This window comes from Coturnix japonica, chromosome 1, assembly GCF_054131305.1.
Source record: "Coturnix japonica strain WE chromosome 1, WE-NBRP24, whole genome shotgun sequence".
NCBI classification, from domain to species: domain Eukaryota; kingdom Metazoa; phylum Chordata; class Aves; order Galliformes; family Phasianidae; genus Coturnix; species Coturnix japonica.
The window spans coordinates 112,326,539-112,346,360 of NC_140663.1; the positions used below are offsets into that span (position 1 = coordinate 112,326,539).

The 19,822-nt window shown below is 36.9% G+C and overlaps 1 protein-coding gene across 4 annotated transcripts in view; it reads right to left on the reverse strand.

The window, feature by feature from the left end:
- Nucleotides 1–19,822, reverse strand: part of GLRA2 (glycine receptor alpha 2) — a 119,636-nt gene that overhangs the window by 94,143 nt on the left and 5,671 nt on the right. The window contains exons 3-4 of one of the 4 annotated variants that reach the window (XM_085550517.1): nucleotides 6,709–6,776; nucleotides 6,545–6,612 (exon numbers count right to left, since the gene is read on the reverse strand). The exons of 1 other annotated variant lie outside the window; for it this stretch is intronic. In XM_085550517.1, the coding sequence (XP_085406643.1) occupies nucleotides 6,545–6,547 (3 nt within the window). In that variant the 5' untranslated portion in view covers nucleotides 6,548–6,612; nucleotides 6,709–6,776. The remainder of the gene's footprint in view (nucleotides 1–6,544; nucleotides 6,613–6,708; nucleotides 6,777–19,822) is intronic. 2 more of the 4 variants (XM_015886723.3, XM_015886733.3) reach the window with 2 other exon arrangements.

Below are 19,822 nucleotides of genomic sequence, written 5' to 3' on the forward strand. Positions count from 1 at the left end.
TAATGTACTCATGAATAGTTGCTAATTTCAGTGAAGCCAGATTTGTACAGAAGAAATTAAATCAGCACTTCCTATTTACTGTCTGCATCCTTTTTCCATCTACCATATGCTTTTCTCTGTATGCTTTTTCATTCACTCCTCCCTCCCTGAGTCCCCTTAAAAGTGTTCTAATTACATTCTTCTGTTCAGTGGTCTGTTAGTCACTACTGGGAAGACAGCAATTATATAAAGGTTCATTTAGAACCAGAATTTACACCATGTCGAGAACTAGCTATTAAAAGGGTGTGTGAAAAGAGCTTTTAGGGTCTAATCCAGAATCCAGTGGAGGGAATGGAAAACTGACAGTGCCCATTTTCCTCATCCTTTCTGCAAGTAAGAGCATAATCTCTCCTATCTTTCTTTGCAGTTGTAGCATATGTTTAACTTAAATTACCAGTTAGATATCCTATGAATACTCTCTTAAAAATGCATCTACTCTAAAGAGAAAATATTTAATAATATTTATATAGATCATATTACCTGAAAAAATACATTAGTGAATACTTCTGCCAACTGTACAAAGCTTAGGATTTGTTTTAGGGTAGCTGCAGTACATTTAAATGGCAAAATTGTGCTTTTGACTTGGAAAACATATGAGACCTCATGGGTTTAGATAGGCCACTGAACTTTATAGTCTAAAGAATTTATCACCCTTGAAATGTAAACAAATATTCTCACTCTGATTAGAGTTGTGGAATGAGCCCCACCAGCCTTTAGCATTCCCACCATTCTGTTGGTAGATTCATGATGAAGTGTGCTGCTGCCTGGGCAGAATATTTCTAACATATAAACTAACACAGTTTTTGAGACCTATGGGATGGTGTTTCCCAGTTTCACTAGTAGCATGTATCTCTTGCTTTCTTTATTATTTCTGTTTTGCTGTTGGGTAGACGTGAATCAAAACATCTAATCAGAACAAGACAGAACAGATAGCAGCCTAAGAATGGCACACTTTTTAAAGATCTTCCAAAAGATTATAACTATTTGTCACAAGCCATTGCGCTCTTTATGATAGTGTTGTTTCATAACAGTTATCAATCAAGTTATTACTTGCCGTACTGAGCTTACAAAATATCATCAGATCTTGAAAGAACGCACCAACCCTGAGCATATTTTCCTTTGTTTTCTGATCTTAGAAACTGTCTTACAAGTCTGTATAAGACAGTCTTAGTTATGAAGACAGAAGAAATTTTGATTGTCTCTCTACTTAAAAGAAGGCAAGGGGTGTTATCAGTGAATGAAATAGCACTATATAATCACTAGAACTAGGTGTGTAACATTCTGGTGTTTTGTTTTGTTTTGTTTTGTTTTTTAATATGGAACAAGATATGTAACAAAATCCATGGAAAGCAGAGGTGTTTCTTCACCTGTGACACAGAAATCAAAAATCAATCATGTCAGCAAACTGCTAAGAAATATCTAAAAATAAAGATTCCTTTACGAACTCCTGCAGCTGGTGATTTCACAAACAAAAGCGAATCTGGAAAATCCTTATTCATAGAAGGGCTTACATATGATGATATATATTATACCAAAAGCATAAATAATGCCAATAGGATTATATAAGCTTCTCCAGTATATACCTTCATAAATATATTAGAGCCATCACATTGATACACTTTTTAAAGTTTTTCACTACAGACTGTGCTGTTAGAAACAAAGCAGCACCGCAACCTTTGTTTCTCTCTGACTGGCTTCACTATCTATAAATACATGTTTATTTATGTTTATATAAAAACACATTAATAAGGAATAAAAATGGAAGTATAATATAACTTTCATATCATAATGCCATAATTATATTTTTACTCTTCTGCTTGTGGAATAAGCAGCCAGGAGGGACGTGCATTTACACAGTCAGATGTAATCGTGTGTAGAATTTTGAATTTACTTTTCCTTTGCTAACATTGTTAACTATCTCCCAGAGAAAAACTCTCCTGAGGATGATATCTCAACATGGAGCTCAGGCAGCCTACGGTGTGTGTTTTGTGAGTTCCTGAGGGTAGGTGTGGGAGGACTGTAGTAATGCACTCCTACACTACCACAAGTACACCTGCTCCACAAATTCTTTCTGACAGCACTGCTGCTCTGAATGAGAAGCATGGACCTGAATTTTCAATCTCAGTTGCAGTACTGATGCCAGTGATAGCTCAAGGCAACTCAGATAAAGAGTTTTCCTCTGTTCTCAAGCCATAAGACCAGCGCGATGCTAATACACTAAAGGAATATTCTTCTGAGTAGTTTTATTAGATTTATACGAAGATTTAGGGACTCAATCCACAGATACTAAGTTTCTGTTACAGAAATCTAGAGAGAAACAGTTTTTCTGTTTTCCTCAGGCTGGGCAAAGTTAGGGATATTTTCTCCACAGCCCCCAGGTTCTCACTCCAGGCCTTCAGCAAAGCTCTGCTGCCCTTTGGCCTCAGGCAGTACTGTGACAGAGTGTGCTGGGGAATCCCACTTCCTTTTCAGTGCCATTTTTCTGACGCTGGACATGCTTTGTACTTAACTCTGGTGTTATCTTTATTACCATCCTCCCCTACAATCACATTGGTACCCCAAGTGTTAAGTCAGATGTCTGATGCTACCAGCAGACTTAGCTGGTCTTGCAGACGTAGGGGTGGCTGACCAGAGAGATTGTTCTCTCTCCCAGTGCAAAACACGAACGCTAACTGAAAAATAGTGTTCTAATAATCTATTTCAAGGCCATAACAGAAAAGGGCTTGTTTAACTAGACACCTAAGTATGTAAGGTGTCCCCAGTGACTTCAATGGGAGTCCTTTGTGCAGTTTAAACTGTGTATGTAAATTGCTCATTTGCTCAAATTGGAATCTAACAAATTGATTTGCAGTGTATGTTTTCTAGTGGGACTGTCATCCACACAGCCACAGCCAAGATCTGTTCTCCCTAAAATACTTAAAAGAATGACAATTTTTTTTCTCCTATCACAAGTACTCAAAACATGACTGGATTTTGATGCATTTATCTCAACAGAGAACCTGTTGTGTAGTCAGTCATTGATTACAGGGTGTAACCACAATAATAATATCCCCATAGTTAGTCATTTCTGTAATTAACAATTAGCCCATCAATGTACGAACTGCTCTTAGCTTCTCCTACGGCTGATAGCTAAAATATCCTGGTCATTAGTGAAACTGAACATCTGAATGTTCTGGGACTTTGCCCAGCCTGATGTAGATTACTCATCTGTGATATTCAACAGCAGTGAATTTTCTGCTGAATTCCGCACTTATGAATGCTTCTAAATATAGATATAAAGCTTACTGGCATAAGGCATGATCACAATATTCTATGAAGTTACCCAGGAATGTTTTTTTTTTTTTATTACTATTATTATTTTTTCCCCCTTTCTTTGCAAATTAGTTTAAATGATGGCAAGTAGTTCAACAAAGAAAATTTCCAACAATTCCATCTTGAATCTGGTCTGGCCTTTTTAATATTTTGGTTTGGTATAATATAAACCATTTTAATGTGGAAGAAACTTGCTTTTTGGAACAAATCAAAATAAATCATGATACTGATACACATGTCCCATGTGTACATAATAGTGCAGTGTGTCTCACACATTGGCATTTTGTTTCTGTAAATCTTTGGGAGCCAATCTCGTGAAGACAGTGAAGACCCTTTTGAAGAGAGCCGGCAGACAACTCTGTATCTTTTCTCAGTTAATAGGTTTTAGCTTTTAGAAGAAAATGCGTGAGTTGTGCTAGCTGTTCACACAGGGATAAATGTACTCCTGGTGTCTATCCTAACTAAAAAGCAGAAGATTCTCCTGCTAACATTATTGACAACTGATTGAATTTAGTAGAACTGGGACTGTAATCCTGTTTGCCATGTTCCTCCTGCTGAAAGCCTCTCTAAACAAGTTTTCATTTCCCAAGGTTTCAAGTGAGCTATTGCAGCTCTTCAAAGTTATATCTTGACATCGTCCCTTCAAAATATATATACGTAGTTTCATTAAGAGTCCCTGTTCCCTGAGGCCGGAATATCTCTTTTTGACTTGCAATCCAGAATTTTAAGCTATTTTTTTATTTATTGGTCTAAATGATCAAGTGCATTTTATAGGGAAAACAAATGCTAGGAGTCAAACAAAACCCATTATTTATCACAAGGGATGCCAACATTTTTTACCACGACTGTATTTATTTCAGAAAAACAAAGCAGATGGAACAGCAATTGATGTCTGCCTCTCAGAGCAGTTTTTAAATATCATTAAACTGGTCATACTAGTCACTAAAGAAGTTACAGCATTAAGAAAGGCAATATCAAACCACTGAACTGCATCTAGGAGAACTTTTTCCACACTTTCCGGCATTATGAACAAAGCAAAATAAGAAAGCCAACAGCCTTTGTTTTTATCAACTTGAATGTTTAGCTGTTTTCAGCAGAATGTGTTAATGAACATTGAAAAGGTGCACATTAACATATTTGATAGACGGTAAAATGCAATGAGGGGATTTAATCAAAGCAATGAAGGAGTCTAATTAATGCAATCAGCATTAGGTCGTGCAAATATTTTCATTGAATGCCATCTTGTAAAGCCAGTGACGTGCAGGATTTTTTGCTACTTAAAGCTATGCTAATGTCTCTACATCTTAAGATCAACAGACACAGCTGGATAAAGAAGTCTACATTCATATCTTTCTTTTCAAACTCTTTAAACATACGACAGCAAAGTTTTCAAAACGTTGCCTGTTGATTATTATTTTAAATAAAGATTAAGGGAGTTTTCATATAAAATTTTACTTGGTTTTAGTTCTATTCTTCTAAGTTGTTTACAAAATATTACAGATATGTATTCTAAAATCTTGTTCTCTGTTAACTTTTTACTATGTATTTTATAGCTGTGTCATCTATAGAAGAATCTTTCCTACACTATATAAGAAAGCAACCTGTTTTAGTAACTACTTGCCTTTTGCCTCTGGAAAATGTTATTTAACATTTGTTATAGATTTTTTTTCAAGCAATTACATGCGAATAAAGTATTTTAATGTTAAATAAAATGCCTAAGTTAGAGAAAACATATTATTATCTTCCTTGAGAAGCCAATAATTTCAAGCCAATTTTTATCTTATTTTATAGTAGAAAGCAGCTCTTTGCTGTAACTTAAGTCAGTTTGTAAGTAGAAGTTTATTTTTCTTTAAAACTACTCAGTCCTGAAGTCCTACCTTTATTGACTCTCACTTTTAAAGGAAAAAAAAAAAAAATAGAAAGAAAAGAAAAAAAAAAAAAAAGAAAAGAAAAAAAAGAAAAAAAAAAAAAAAAAGAAGAGGAAGACGTGGGTACTGTGTAGGAATAGTCACAGAGCAGGGTAGAGAAAAAACATTTCAATTGTTTCAGAAGTGTCCATAGCTGAAAATTGTGCCCTGAGGCAATGTGCATAACTCCTGCAAAATTTCCGTGAAGGTGAGAACTCACTTTTCAGATTTCTTTATGGAAGAGGAAACTTAGAGGATATAAAGTAAAACTGGGAATCTGTCACAAAATTGTTTAGAGAATGGGTTTAACATATATACACACACACCTGATAATTACGATATCTTTATCACATGATGTGAAAACCATAAAAAAAATGTTCTTAACATTAACCTCATGAGTCAGGTGCATGTATGCTTGAAGAAGTAACCACTCTTTTTCATTCATTGTTTGCAAAATGAGTTTAAAAACCTAAAAATGCACTCAGATTTGCTTTTCCTCAGCAAGTATTAAAGAAAATGAAAGTTTAACGTTTTAGCTTTCAGACTAAAAATGAAGAAAATTAGACAACAATTGTCAGCACCATTGTTTTTCTTATTATTTCTTTAATACTAAACTTCAGGTCTTATTAAAACCCTTATCTCATATTGAAATGATAATTTGAACTATTTAAATTTTTAAATATTAACATGAATTTTTGACTTTCATACTTATTTTATGGCTGACAGTGTTCTTTGAATTCAGTCAAAAGAAAAATTTCAGTCATCTGCTATCCCAACACTTTCTAGTATGATTTTGGCTTTGAAAATAATCAAGTCTACTCATAGCTATACTGTGCATTTACTTGAGTTACCAAAGTGATTTCTAAATTCAGAGATATAGATGAGTTAAATTGAGACAATTCTGGTACTTCTGTCAGCCCAGTCTGCAGCAGCAGGTAATTCAGCAAGGATTTTAAGACCCAGTCAAACACTGAGCCCTTGGCGAGCACCCCCACAGCTGAGTTCAAGCAACTTTTCTGCCTTTGCAGTGCTAACAACAACTGGGCAGACTGGCTTGGGCTTGCCTGTAGTTACTGCCATCACAGTCAATACAGACTATGGCATGGCAACTACAGACATATATTAAGACATGAGTTCAATAGATTTATATAATGAAGTTATTTAATAAATTTTATATTTTAATGTAGGTGAAATTAGTAAATTTAAGAACCCACATCTAGAATATCTCTATTCTACATCACATCCCACTCCTTCACAAGATGGCTTCAATGACCAGTCCCACTCACCATTGTAGTTTCTGCTATTGAACCAAAGCTGTTGATAAATATGTTGCAGGTAACATTTACAGGAGGACCTGCAAGTTGAACAATAAATAGAAAAATTGACAGGTTGTGTTCATGACATATATTAAGTATTGTTGTTCTCTTGCCAATGGCATCATAGCACTTACCATTGTGGTTTCTGTGACTGATCCAAAACTGTTGATAAAAATATTGCAAGTAACGTTTACTGGAGGACCTGTGGAATGCAATAAAAATGTTGCAATATACATTGAAACAAAAGTACAGATCCCTCAGCCTCCGTACAATCTGGTACAGATGTGGCTGAAAATAAGCAGAAAGTGAGTTTTCCCAAACAGATCACGTAAACATCTATCAAAAGAAAAACATTATCAACACTGAATTAGCTGTACTGGTTTCACTGGAAGTTGTTAAATAAGTACTGAGGACTGCATCCTTCTAGGGTTTAGGAGAAGTGTTGTGTGAGGGCATGGATGTAGCATCTCTCTCTTGCTCTACAGCATCAGTGCAGGACACACTCCCTGTAGCAATGCAAGCACTATCTCCTTTTTTTTCTCAGATTGGAGAGATTACCTTTCCATGCCTATCCCACTTTCTTCATCTCTTCAGTGTTAAACTGAAAAAGTAAAATATCACTATACCAATCTTTTTTTTCTGATCATTTATATATATGTATATGTATATTAAATTCCAAAGGTGTATAGGGGAGTTATAAACATATGAAAACAGAAGGTACTAGCAAATGATCTTAAAACCCAATGCTTCATGTAACATACTGATTCTGAGTAAAGAATCCAATTTTATCTTAGTCTGCTAATGATGAGGATAGTAAAATGTATACAGGAAATGTGGGCCAGTTGTAGTAGAAAATGAAAAGTAACCAACTGAGCATCAAAGTTGGCAACTATTTTTATTTATTTATTTATGTTCCTGTTGATTTTTTTTCCTAGGGAAGTTGATGTTATTATTCCAGGGAAGGAATTGTGTAGGTATTAAACATTGTAAAGAAGTATTGTATAAAAAGAACACACCCCATTGCTTTTTCCAGTGCATGATTTCACATACTCACATTTCATCCTACTGTGTATTTCTAATCTAATTGTTCATTTAAAATAAAAGAAGTAAATTTCTGTGAAGTATACCCAAGTTTTCTGAAGAAATCTAAAACTCTTCAAAGGTAAAGAATGCATTTAATTTGATTTTACTGCCTAAAATCTAATAATAATAATAATAATAATAATAAGTTAAAAATATAAAATAAAAAAAAAATAATAAAAAAAGTATTATCTTTAAAAATTTGGGAAAGAATTAGTCGCAATCAAATAGTGTTTTTTCACCTAGAATGAAGAAGCAGGACGTCCAGGTGCTCTTCAAGCACATCTGAGACTGCCAGTCATTTTTAGGTCATAACGAAAATGCCTGTTTCTTGAGAATACTCAGGCCAAAAATATAAAGATAATAATAATAATTTTTAAAAAGGAAATAAAAATACAAGTAGCTAATGCCCAAATACATAAAAAGTAGACATTTGATATTCTGACAAGCAATCAATATACCATTTACATTCCCTGCATCTCACTTCCCCCTGGTTCTTCATAGAGTCTGTTGCTGTGGCAGCCAATGGGGCACTCCAATAAACTGTCTTCTTAAACAAGCCTGATGTTATAATGCGTCAGACATCTCCTGTGACTCTGAGGCACTTAACACTCACAGGAACTTCTCAATGCCCATTTGCAAAGAGCCATGAGTATACTGAATACTCCTTTATGTTTGCTGTGGCATGTTGCCTCATAGCTCCTGCACCAAAGGTGCACAGATGCTACTGCCTGGCTGGAGAGTTGTTACAGTTTAACCCAACAGATGGCCCAGCACCAGACAGTCATTCTCTCACTCTCCCTCTTCCCCCACTCACCAGTGGGACCAAGAAGAGAACTGAGAAGATAAAAAAAAAAAAAAAAAAAAAAAAAAGTAGAACTCATTGGTTGTGATAAAACTATTTACTAAGATGGAGAAAAGGAAAATAATTATAACATTACATATATGTAACAGTATATATGAATGTATATAAATAAGTGGTGTACAAGCAATTGCTTGCCACCCCCCAGCCGATGCCCAGCTAGCTTCCCATCAGCAGAAGAGAGATGAACTCCCACCCTCATCAAAACTCTATCCGCATGATGTCGTATGATATAGGATATCCCCTTGGTTAGTTTAACTCAGCTGTCTTAATTCAGCTCCTTGGGCCCTTTGCTGCAAATGGCATTGGCTCTGTACCACTCTGCTTAGCAGCAACTATGAGCATTGGTGCACTATCAGCATAGTTTTTCTTCTAGAACCAAAACAAAGTGTCTTATCAGACACTCTAATAAAACCATTCCATCCCATCTAAACTAAGGTGAGCGAATCCTTTCCTTGTCAGTCTCCAGAGGGGGTGAATCCATCTCAGCATCTGTGGGAGTCCCCATGCTGAGTGGTAAATGCTGAAAGATGAATGATGAACCAAACCCAGCTGTTAACTGCAGTTCTTGATAGTAATCTCCAGCTTTGATAACATGTGGCCCCAAAGCTTCCTTCATTTGGCAAGCTCATGAAAAGATTCATTTGTAGTCTTGCACTGGAAATCATTCCAACTGCAATTAATCATTTCTGCATTATCTTATCTATCCCAGCTCTGTGGTTTTGGTGCATTGTGCCCAGACTGCACCTGGCAGCCTTCTTCTCTTCACATTAATTTCAACCACGTAGCTAAAACGTCTATAGCAGTATTATTAAAAAAATTATTGCATTTGGAAAAATGCATTTGGGGAAGCACCAAACACAGCATATCCAACCAGTCAAAAGAGGTTCCTTAGGGTTGGTGCAGACTTGCACAGACTTGTGTTCAGTTCTGTTCCCTACAACATGAAAAGGATGTTAAGGTCCTTGGAAGCATTCAGAGGATGGCAACAGGGCTGGTAACGGCTGAAGTCAGGTCTTGTGAGGAGGGGTTGAGGGTGCACTGGGCTGTCCAGTCTGGAGAAGAGGAGGCCAAGAGGTACCTCACCCCTCCCTGCAGCACTCTGAGAAGGGAAAGCATAGGAAGGTGTTGGGTTCTTCTCCTGGGAATCTGGCAAACTGGGAATGGCATAAAGGTGAGATCCAGGAGCAGGACCAAAAGACAAAGTGAGAGGACAGCAATCCCATTAAAAACTGGGCATCCCCTTATCTGTGGAGTGGGGATTTTTCATCTAGGCTTAAATGAGGGATGGCAGTGAAATGTGGGTGAATGCAGGACCAAGATTTGCATGCTGACCTGAGAGCTGATATCACAGATCCCAGAACAGCAGCATAAGGCAGAATTTGGTGAAGACAGTATTCTAAGTTTCAAGTTCTGGATGTAAATGAAGTATTAGAATCCATTTATTTTCCAACAACTCAGAAAGCTTCCAGTATCCAACACAGTTCTTATGAGACCTGACACAGATGTCTCCCATGGAGGACTCTGTTTTTTGCAGCTGCAGTGCTATATCTACCCAAATTATCACTTCAAGAGTTTGCCAGTGCATCTCTTCATGGCCCTGCAGGCACATCCCTGAAGTACTGCTGGGTCACCATAGCTGCCATGGTCATTAAGCAGAAGTAAGCTACTTATTCTTCTAGTTTCCTCCCTCCTTTGACTGAGGCAAGCAGGACAAGGGCTGGAGAGGTGCTATCAAATGCTATCTGAGCCAGTCCTGTGGAGATGGACCATGTAAAAATGGGGGGCTTTGATGCTCTGGAAAACTTCCTCTGAGGCACAGGGGTCCATAAAACAGGATCCACAGCACAGGTAGTCCTTATTACATGTGTCTACATAAGCCTTCTCCTCCCTTTACCCTTCTTTCTGCCTTTAGGAAAATAGACTTCTTTTCTCCATTTTTCCTTTATCATCATCTCATGTGTGTCTCAACAACAAAGGAAATTGCCAGTCACAGGAAGCAAAATAAATGACTCTGGGACAATGCAATCACATTAAGACCTGAATATCACAGAATCACCAGATGACACTTCCTGCTGGGGAGTGATACCTTCCATTCAGGGCACTGATTTTCAATGGGATTTCTGAGGATTACATCATTCCAACTCCCTAAGTGTGACTATGCTCAGTGAACTGAAAATTTGTTGTGCTTTAGAAGTATTCTCCACAATCCAGCATAGCGATGTTTCCATCGCTTTTATTCTCTATTAATGGCAATTGTACCTATTAAAGGAAATAAATGATAAAAAGGGAATATCGCAAAGGCAAAGATCTCCAGAACCTCTGAAAAACAGTAGTTGTATGGTATTTTGCACTGATGCAACTTAACTGGGGAAAAGAAGCCAAATAAAGCTGAAATTATTGTTCTGCTTCATCAAGCTAAAACCAACATACTTGGAAAGTTCATCTGTCATATACAATAACTTAGCTTTCTGAGAATGCCGTATCTTCTGGTGGGAACATAGCAACAGTTTTGGGTGCTCACTGTTGCGTCTGAGACTCAGAATCATTTTCTGTGATGTCAATATATATTTATGAAGAAAAGAACAAGACTAAGAGCCACAAAGGCACTCACAGATCCAGAGCCAAATCTGCAGTGATTTTAGCTGTCTAAATCCTACTTAGGTATCTCATTCCTATGAATATCATTGAGCCCAAATACTATCAAATAGCTAAGGAATCTACTTGAGTATTCTATTTATTGCAGTGATATCTGTGGAGTGCTCTGCGCAAAGTAGGTGACACTGAACACAGCCAGCAGGAAAGCATTACAGTTAGCTTTCCCCCTAGTTTTCTTAGTTATGCTCATTTCCAGAAGTGCATTTATAGGCACACATACAAATACAAATAAGCAAAATGACATTAGGTATTTTTTTTTCTTTTACAGCAAGATTTAAGCTACTTTCTTCGTTTGCTTAACTTTAGAAAGCAAAAATGCAATCTTACAACATAACCTGAATATAAAAAGGTCACATTACATTCCGAAATTGAAAGCCTTTCTTCTGCAATGTACTACTGGAGACTTACAAGCCAAGTATTCCAATGATTGTCAGATCCAGGTGACTACAGAATGAGTCAGAGAAGGAGACAGTCTCTGGGGAAGTACAGCTAAAGCCACCTATATATACACTGACACAGTCTGAGGTCAAACAATGAGTAATCAACTTCTGAAGTGGTTTGTGAGTTTTCAGCTGTGGGACTATTGCTGAAAGTAACAGGAGTCATGCTGCTGAAATCCTATCAGAGCTTCATGGAAGGAGAATTCCTGCTAAGATGCATTTTGTGTGCCTGAAAGTGCCTGTGAAAATTGTTGGATTGGTGTGCCTCACAGTCAGTGAATGCCTCTATCCTCAGACTGAGTGCTGGAGGAGGAAGGTGAGCCTCACACTACAAAACCTCTTCAGCCCTGCATTTAGTGTTACAGTATAGTCCATACAATGTGTTCATTCATTCCTGCCTCTTTCTGCTCAGGATGATAACAGAAACTTATACTGCTGTCAGCTCTGGGGTTCAGTAAGTTATTTCCACACAGGTTTATCTAACAGAGAATGTACAAGAACAGTTTTGAGGCACTATTTCATTTCAAACCCCAAACCGGGAGCTTAGAAATGAAAAGTCCTTTAAACAGTTGATATGGTGCTGATTTACCCAGCTAACATGAGTTAATCTACAAAGAGCATGTAACTAATGACTGTATAAAGGCACTGGGTCTGGCTCTCACATAGGTGGTTTGAGGGCTGCTGCCAGCGTAGTCATGGCAGGTTGGAATCGACTGGTGTTACAGCTCCTGCTGAGCTCTATATCATCCCTGTGCTGCACAAAGAATCTCCAAGCAAATTACTTGAAATCTAGCTGAGATGCTTCTGCCCAAACCTCAGCCATAGCTCGTGGAAGAGTGCAGCCAGCCCCAAAACTAAAGCCTTACACAAGCAAATGAGCTTGTGGAAATAAATTAAAAACAAACAAACAAAACAAAACAAGCAAAAAAAAAAAATTGAATCAGAATTCTTTAATACAAAAGATTTCCAGTTGTAACTAGAAGCTACAGTATAAAGTTACTTAGCAGCTATGTCAACTGTGAAAGTATTCAAATGAATAATTTTTCACATGTTCATCAAACTGTTATACTTCTTTTCAGAGCTCTCCTCTCTTCTTTCATATTTTTCCATTTCAAGCAGTGAAGAGAACCTCACTATGAGGCATTTATATCTTAAATCTTTCTTCCTCCAATGCCAGAGGGCAATCAGTGCTATTTGGTGGAATTGAATTGTTAGCTTTTCTTATGACATGAAAAGAGCCAGGCCCTACTTGTTTTGTACTTTTTTTTTTAATCACTATGTTATCTTCAACAAAGTGAGCAAATGGAAAAGCTCTCAGGCTCACTGGGATCAGGTAGCAGAGATGCTCATTGCATACTATTCTGCGAAGCAGGTTGTTTTGCATTAATGAAGGCCGAGCTCCTCGTTGATGATCAGCATGTGAACTGCATAACATGTGCAGAGGTCTGGGACACATTTTAATGTGGTTAAATAAAATATGGTATTACATTTCTAGTCATGAAGCCTGAACTCCAGCATAGGGCCAGCCAAACTCCTCCTGGGTAATCTTATTTTTAATAATATTTTATAAATTCAATGTAGCCAGCTCATCTAAGAGACCACATGGAACCACAAGATTAAAAACGTTCACCAAAAGGAGAAGTCAGGGGGAAAATCTACTTAATGAAAAAAATAGAATTAATAATAATACTGAAATTCTGTTGGCTCAGTCTAGGCTTTCATTTTCAGTCAGAATGAATTGCTTTGTTCTGTGCTGCACACTCATCTCGAAACACTTATTTAAAAAACAAAACAAAACAAAAAGAAAAAAAAGAAACAGAATTGATGCTCTATTCCTTTCTTTTAAAACATTCTTACTTTGTTCCCTTTCTGTGATTCTGATCCTGTACAACAGAAACTGATGGAAGCTGAGTGTCAATAGATATTGTCTCAAAAATGAAGCTCGGTCAATACTTCTCTCTGTGGCCACAGAGAGGCCTCAGAAAATTTAACTCTCTTTTTATTCCTTTGAGCTTTGTACATCACTTTATTTCCAATTCTGTCATCTTTTCCCTTAATGTCTTCATAATGTTCTTGCTTTACTGTCCTTTAAGGTATATGTGAAAGTTTAAGAAAAAGAGCAGTTTACACAGATGATGTATAGAACATACATGAACAATGGGATTTAGAGAAGTGGGATGGCTTAGCAATAGGGACAAGAAACAACAGAAAAGGTCAGGAGCTGATATAGATGGCAATCTGCAAATGATCGAGGACACAAACATATATTCACCACATCTAGCACTAACGGTTTTCTTTCTATTTTTACCCATCTCAGCTGGTGGGAACTACCCATTTTGGACCTCCTTATAGTTCAGCTCATTTCTTTACAATCTATGCATAATATTACTCTGAAATTAACTCCTTCCTTCTGATCCATCAGCTGTTCTGTTGTACATTTAGCTCAGTCTTCCATCCTCTCCATTTAAAAATCCCTCGTCCCTCTGCTATATGGTTTCCCATATCCTGAATACCAAAAAGAATACATCTTTCACCTGAAATATATCCTTAAGACACTTCTTGGATGTCTTTCACAACCAATTTTTCCATCAAGTCACTCCGTATATAAAATGGCTGGAAGAATGACAGGGGAAATGAGAACTCCTAAAAAGTAGCATCTTATAAACTAACTGGCTTACCTTCTCGTGAGTATTAAGTCACCTGCTGTAAGGAAATTATGAGGCCCTTGATGCAAGATGTTCAGTGCATTGCTGAGAGGAGCATCACAAGGATTTCATGTAGGCTCCGAGCTCAATCAAAACTCTTCAGGTTCAGGGCATACAGTCTTTTTCTGCCATCAATAGTCATGCTGAGTAGGAGTTTACTACAAAATTTTCCATATGGGACTTAACCTCAGTGATGAGCTCATTGGCCTGAATTAAATCTGTCCCTAATTATTCATAATTCTGATAAAACTACTGAACTTATCTTCAACAGAAACAGGAAAAAAGAAAAAGGAAAAAAGAAAAAAATAATAATACTATTTTGAACAAATAGTGCATTCCTTATCCCCTGCAAAACTCACCTCAGAAATATGAGAAAAAGAAAAATAATTCTCAAGAGTATGGAGCCAAAGAACTATGAAATTATTCTCAGGAGAACGGAGCCAAATAGCTGCAAAATTCTCACAGGTGCTTGTTTTTAGGATGGTCCCTATAACTAGAATGACCGACTTCAGACTACTGTATTTGATAGGATAGCACTGCCTTCAAAGAAAAAATGCTGCAGTCTGAAGTTATTATGTGAAGTGGCCACATCTGCCTTCGTTTTCTTTCTAGTACATGGGAGAGTTTGCACATGCATTTATGCAAAAGCAATGGGCTTAATTCACAACCAGCATAAAAAGTAGCTTTGATATAAGTTACTGGTTTAGACCCATGCATGCCATTTACATGTGTCTCTTTAAAAGAGTGAAATACTGCTTTAGACTGTAGTGTGAGATGTTACAGCTTCATTCCTGCCAAACAGTTACTATTATTGTACTTATTATTTAGGATTTATTCTTTATTAAACACACTGGACAACAAAAGAAGAAAGAACAGCCTTTCTAAGACAGTTTTATTACCTGGGATGGAGGCATGAAGACAGCATGCTTTGGGAGTACAGTCATCAGAGGCAGCCTAACATAATGAGCATCCATCCAGTAAATTTTAATCCTATGTTTTCCCTAAATATGCTTGTCTAAGGAAAGCATATAACCTTTTCCCAGCTGTATTTCCTCAAGTACAAAGGAAGTAACATATAAACATGTTCCTCAGGCAGAAAATTTGTATCAATTGAATATCACTTACTTCTCTTCAAGGGAAAGTGCCAACAACTTAGCTACCCTCAGATATTCTCAATACCTTACATACATCCCGGGGTTTTGGAGAGGCAGAAATACCCAGGAAGAGATATTAGGTTTCAGAAAAAAGCATCATAGCACTGCTGTGCTTCCCTGGACCAACAACTGTTTTCTATAGGCTGAAAAATCTTTGTCCTTTGACAGGTAGAAGCAGCTGCAATATGTGCATTAAGGGACCATCTGCCCCTCTCTTTCTCAGTAAAGTTTAGCTACCTCACTTAGTATACACAGTTCTGAGCACTACCCTGAAATACATCAAATGCTAGAAAGAGCAAACAAAAATTTTAGTCTTTCCTCTAAAACAAAACCATTGGGCATAAGGTAGTTTCTAGCCAAAGCACATCTAGGCACATTAAGGAGCCTTTTTGCTTCCACTCTTTCATGCTACTGACACGTAGTTGAGGCAAAAGGAGTAATCAGTGTGTCTTCATGCCCTTGTAATACCTGAGGATTGCTAGTAGCTGGCATGGTAACTGAATACTTGATGATCTTCATGCTTTCAAGAATCTTAGCCTTTGTATTTCCGCATATTTCCCATTTTATAACATGGACTTGTTCTTAAGAAGACTGGCAGATCACTATTTATGCCAGACGTTGTGCACCTCAAATTTGAGAGATGTTATAGCCTGTGCCAACCTGTCTGCATAATTTAGGGGGCACTTAAAATAACTAATTTCTGTGATAGACTGTGAATTGCATATTTGGAAGTTGAAGCATCAAACATACATTTTCTGATGACTTAATCAGAGATTTATATTCATATTTCCAGAGGGAAGAAAAAAAGATAATGAATCTGTCTAATAAAACAGCACATTCTGCTTTATGTATACATACTCCTTCGTGCTCTATAACCACATGTAATAGGTTTTCAGTTGATAAATGTTATGCTTATAGTAAAGTAAGTGTACATGTTTTCATACATTCTTTATATAAATTGCATGTTTCCTAAGATAGGGAAAGCATAACAAGACACTTAATGAGTGACCCCAGGGCACTGGCTTCAACTGTATAAAATATTTAAATCTAAACATGACACTGAATATAATGGAAATAACACAATTAAATTTGAACATGGTCAGAACAATAGAGTCTCCTGCTTTGATATCAAAAGACTTTGGATCTGCTTTGGCATTTTTTCTTCCTAAATTCCCTTGGCATTTCATGCAGCAGCAGACCAATATTCCATGACAAGAGCCAAATGCATTGATATATCTTAATTAAATCACTGGTTCTGAATAAAAGCTACACACCAAAATGACATGAATCATTGTGGTTAACTTTATAATTATAAAAGAAGACCATGGACAGATGAAGCCAAACAGCAATTGTGTTTACACTTCTGCAAGCTCAAAGCCTTTCTGAGGAAGCTCAGAGATCCCTGGAATGAAAAAAACGATAAGCAGCATAGGTAGTCAGGGAGTTCACCTGAGCTAGCTGCCTGGCCCCACCTGTCTAGAAGTCTAGACATAAAGTAACTGGGCGTGAAGTTTCCCTGGCCTGTTGATGTTCCGCGTAAGAAACTAAAATTTAAGAGGGATGGTGAGAAGGACATGTTCCATAGCCCATCAATTTTAAAACACAGTGTAAAGGTTCCTTGCATAGTTGCAGTGAGATTGCCTGAGAACATATACTCAGGCATGTACCAAGGCAAGGCAGGAGCAGAACATCAGTTTCTTAGCTAAATAGTTAAAGAAATTAAAACAAACCAACTAACAAAACCCAAAACAAAACGCAACAACAAAAGCAAACAAACAACAGCAATAACAAACCCAGACAATATAATGTGTATAAAGAATCTTCATGTAGCATATACCTTATACCTTTGCAGTAAGATGCCTATTTCAAGGATAAAAGTAGTTCAAAGGAATACCTCCCTAATAATGGATATGTGCACATTTCAAGAAATCTACGTTTAGCAAGTATGATAGCCTAGCCACTTCCAAAAACAGTGGCCATGTAGCTTCTTTCCTCCAATAATGAACCTTCTGTGCATACTCTACCTACAATGTGTACCAGTTTCTTACTATATGCTGTCTTGCTTGCATGGGATCTCAGTGCCTACTGGAGCTTTTGAGCTTCAAACTCCATGAAAAACAGCCCAATGTAGAATACTGACTGCATCTAACATCATGGGCAGTGGTTGGTACTGACTGAAGTCTAACTTTGGGAAAGTTGTTAACCACTGGAGAATGAACCACATCAACTCCATGTCTATGTCACATATACTATTCATCTTTTGAATGCATTTATCAGCTATTTTTTCAACAGGTATTTATTTTAAAGTGTCAAGTCTAGATTAAAGTATACATCTGCAGACAGTGCGTCTTAGCTAGCACATAGAATTTGCTCTTATGTACTAAGTCTGATGCCTTTCATTTCATCTCTATGTGTCATTCAGTAGTTTCTAATCATGCCAATTTAGCAGTTCATTACTGGTCTACTCAGGGGCCAAATATGTAAGCAGTGGGCCTGAATACATGGGAAAAACTGACCCTTGGTGCCAACAAGTTATAGTATTAAAGTGCATTAGCCATTTCCTGTAACAGTTGTCAGTCTAATTTTCAGTAAATGACTTAGTCCATGTGTTTACTATTCAGATGTAAACCCACTGAATCAGCATGAAAATGACATTACAACACTGTAATCACAAACTAATCTTTTACAATGACAGCCACTGCATGCCCAAACTGCATCCCTCTAACATAACTTCTCCAAGTTTAGAAGCAGCATCTTGTGAGCAAGTTAATTCACACTGTGTTACATCATCCACTGTTAAGGGTAACACTAATGGGCACTGTTGCTGAAAATTTCCATGCAACTCCACAAAATTCAGAGTGCTACTTAGAAAAAGGTGGCTCAGTGGGAAAGAATGCTCTGAAATCATAGAGCTAAATTCAGTACAAAATAAAATCCCTCTTATCTTGATTGTTAACATTTTCTATACCTAAATATATCACACTCCTGGAGGACTTGGGGACAAATTCCCCTTTTCTCCATTCAGTGCATGTTAACCATGTACTTCTTAAAGCATAAATAATATAGTCATGCCTATTGATAAACAGTTTTCTATATGATCAGTTCCAGTTATTTTAGATTGTGAGTGGTTTTAGAAGATGAAGATCCTAAAATGTAAAGGTAATTTAGTAATTTCTGAAGGCAAAAATTTGCCAAGAAATCTGAAATTCAAGCTGACTTTCCATCAGCCTCATATCCCATGTTCTGAATAAACTGTATGTTGATCTTGCGTACCATGCCATTGCTTATTGTGTTCTTCAGGAATCCTGAGGTGAGTACAAAGTAATCTATGATAACCACTTCATCATCTTTGGCTTCCACTAGCACAAATATTTGGCTAGTGTTATAACATAGGTACCCTGCACTACTTCTGGCTTTTCTGAGAAATCAAGGTGAATGATGGAGAAAGCACAAGTCTTCACTCCTATTTTTTATTTTTTTTTGTTATTCTCGTAGCTTATCATTATTGAAAATGTATATTATTAATCACAGAAAAAGAATATCATACAGGTTTACATTTCATTATTTTACAGAGCCATGCTTAACTTACACTATAACTGAAAAAGAAAGAGCAAATCAAGTCATAGGATCCCAAAAGTATGTTTGCTGTCAACAGTAGGACTCTCAGGGACTTCAATTAGTATTAGATTGTAGTCTTCATATTTACATTTAAAAGTATTCACCTCCATGTTCTTACATAAATTATTAGGCTATTCAAATTCAATAGAAGATAAGTGTGAGATGGAAAAGTGTGCACTAACTATCTGACAAAGTGATTAAAGAAAGTCAATTCTGAGAGCTGTCACTCTGGCTGATAGTCAGGGGGACTGTCTCTCTAAGTACCTGGTCAATTTGTGTCTTGTGTCAGTAAGAACCAGAAATCTTCCCTTCTGTATTCCAGTGATTGTATAAGAGAGAAAGATAAGAAAATAATCTTTCAGTATACTGCAAAAAAACAAACAAGCGAACAAACAAAAAAACCTAGGAATTGATGTCTGAGCGCTTATGTATTCACCTGTTGCTCTCCCAGTGTCTTCCTGAATGTTCTACTTTGCAAGAATCGAGTAGGGAAAAGCCTATAACTAATGATGAAATTCTTTATCTGGATAAAACACCTTGTCCCAAGAAGCAGCATTTTCCTCTCTTTTTAGATTTTATTCCACAAATTAAACAAATAGCTGCTGCTTTCCAGTAATTCAGACTAGTCACATAAACACATTTAATTATTGTATAATTATCTGTATAAGATAAAGGGGTTCTACTCAGCTTCCTTGCCAAGAATATCCAAATTTTCTATCATTTTAAAATGC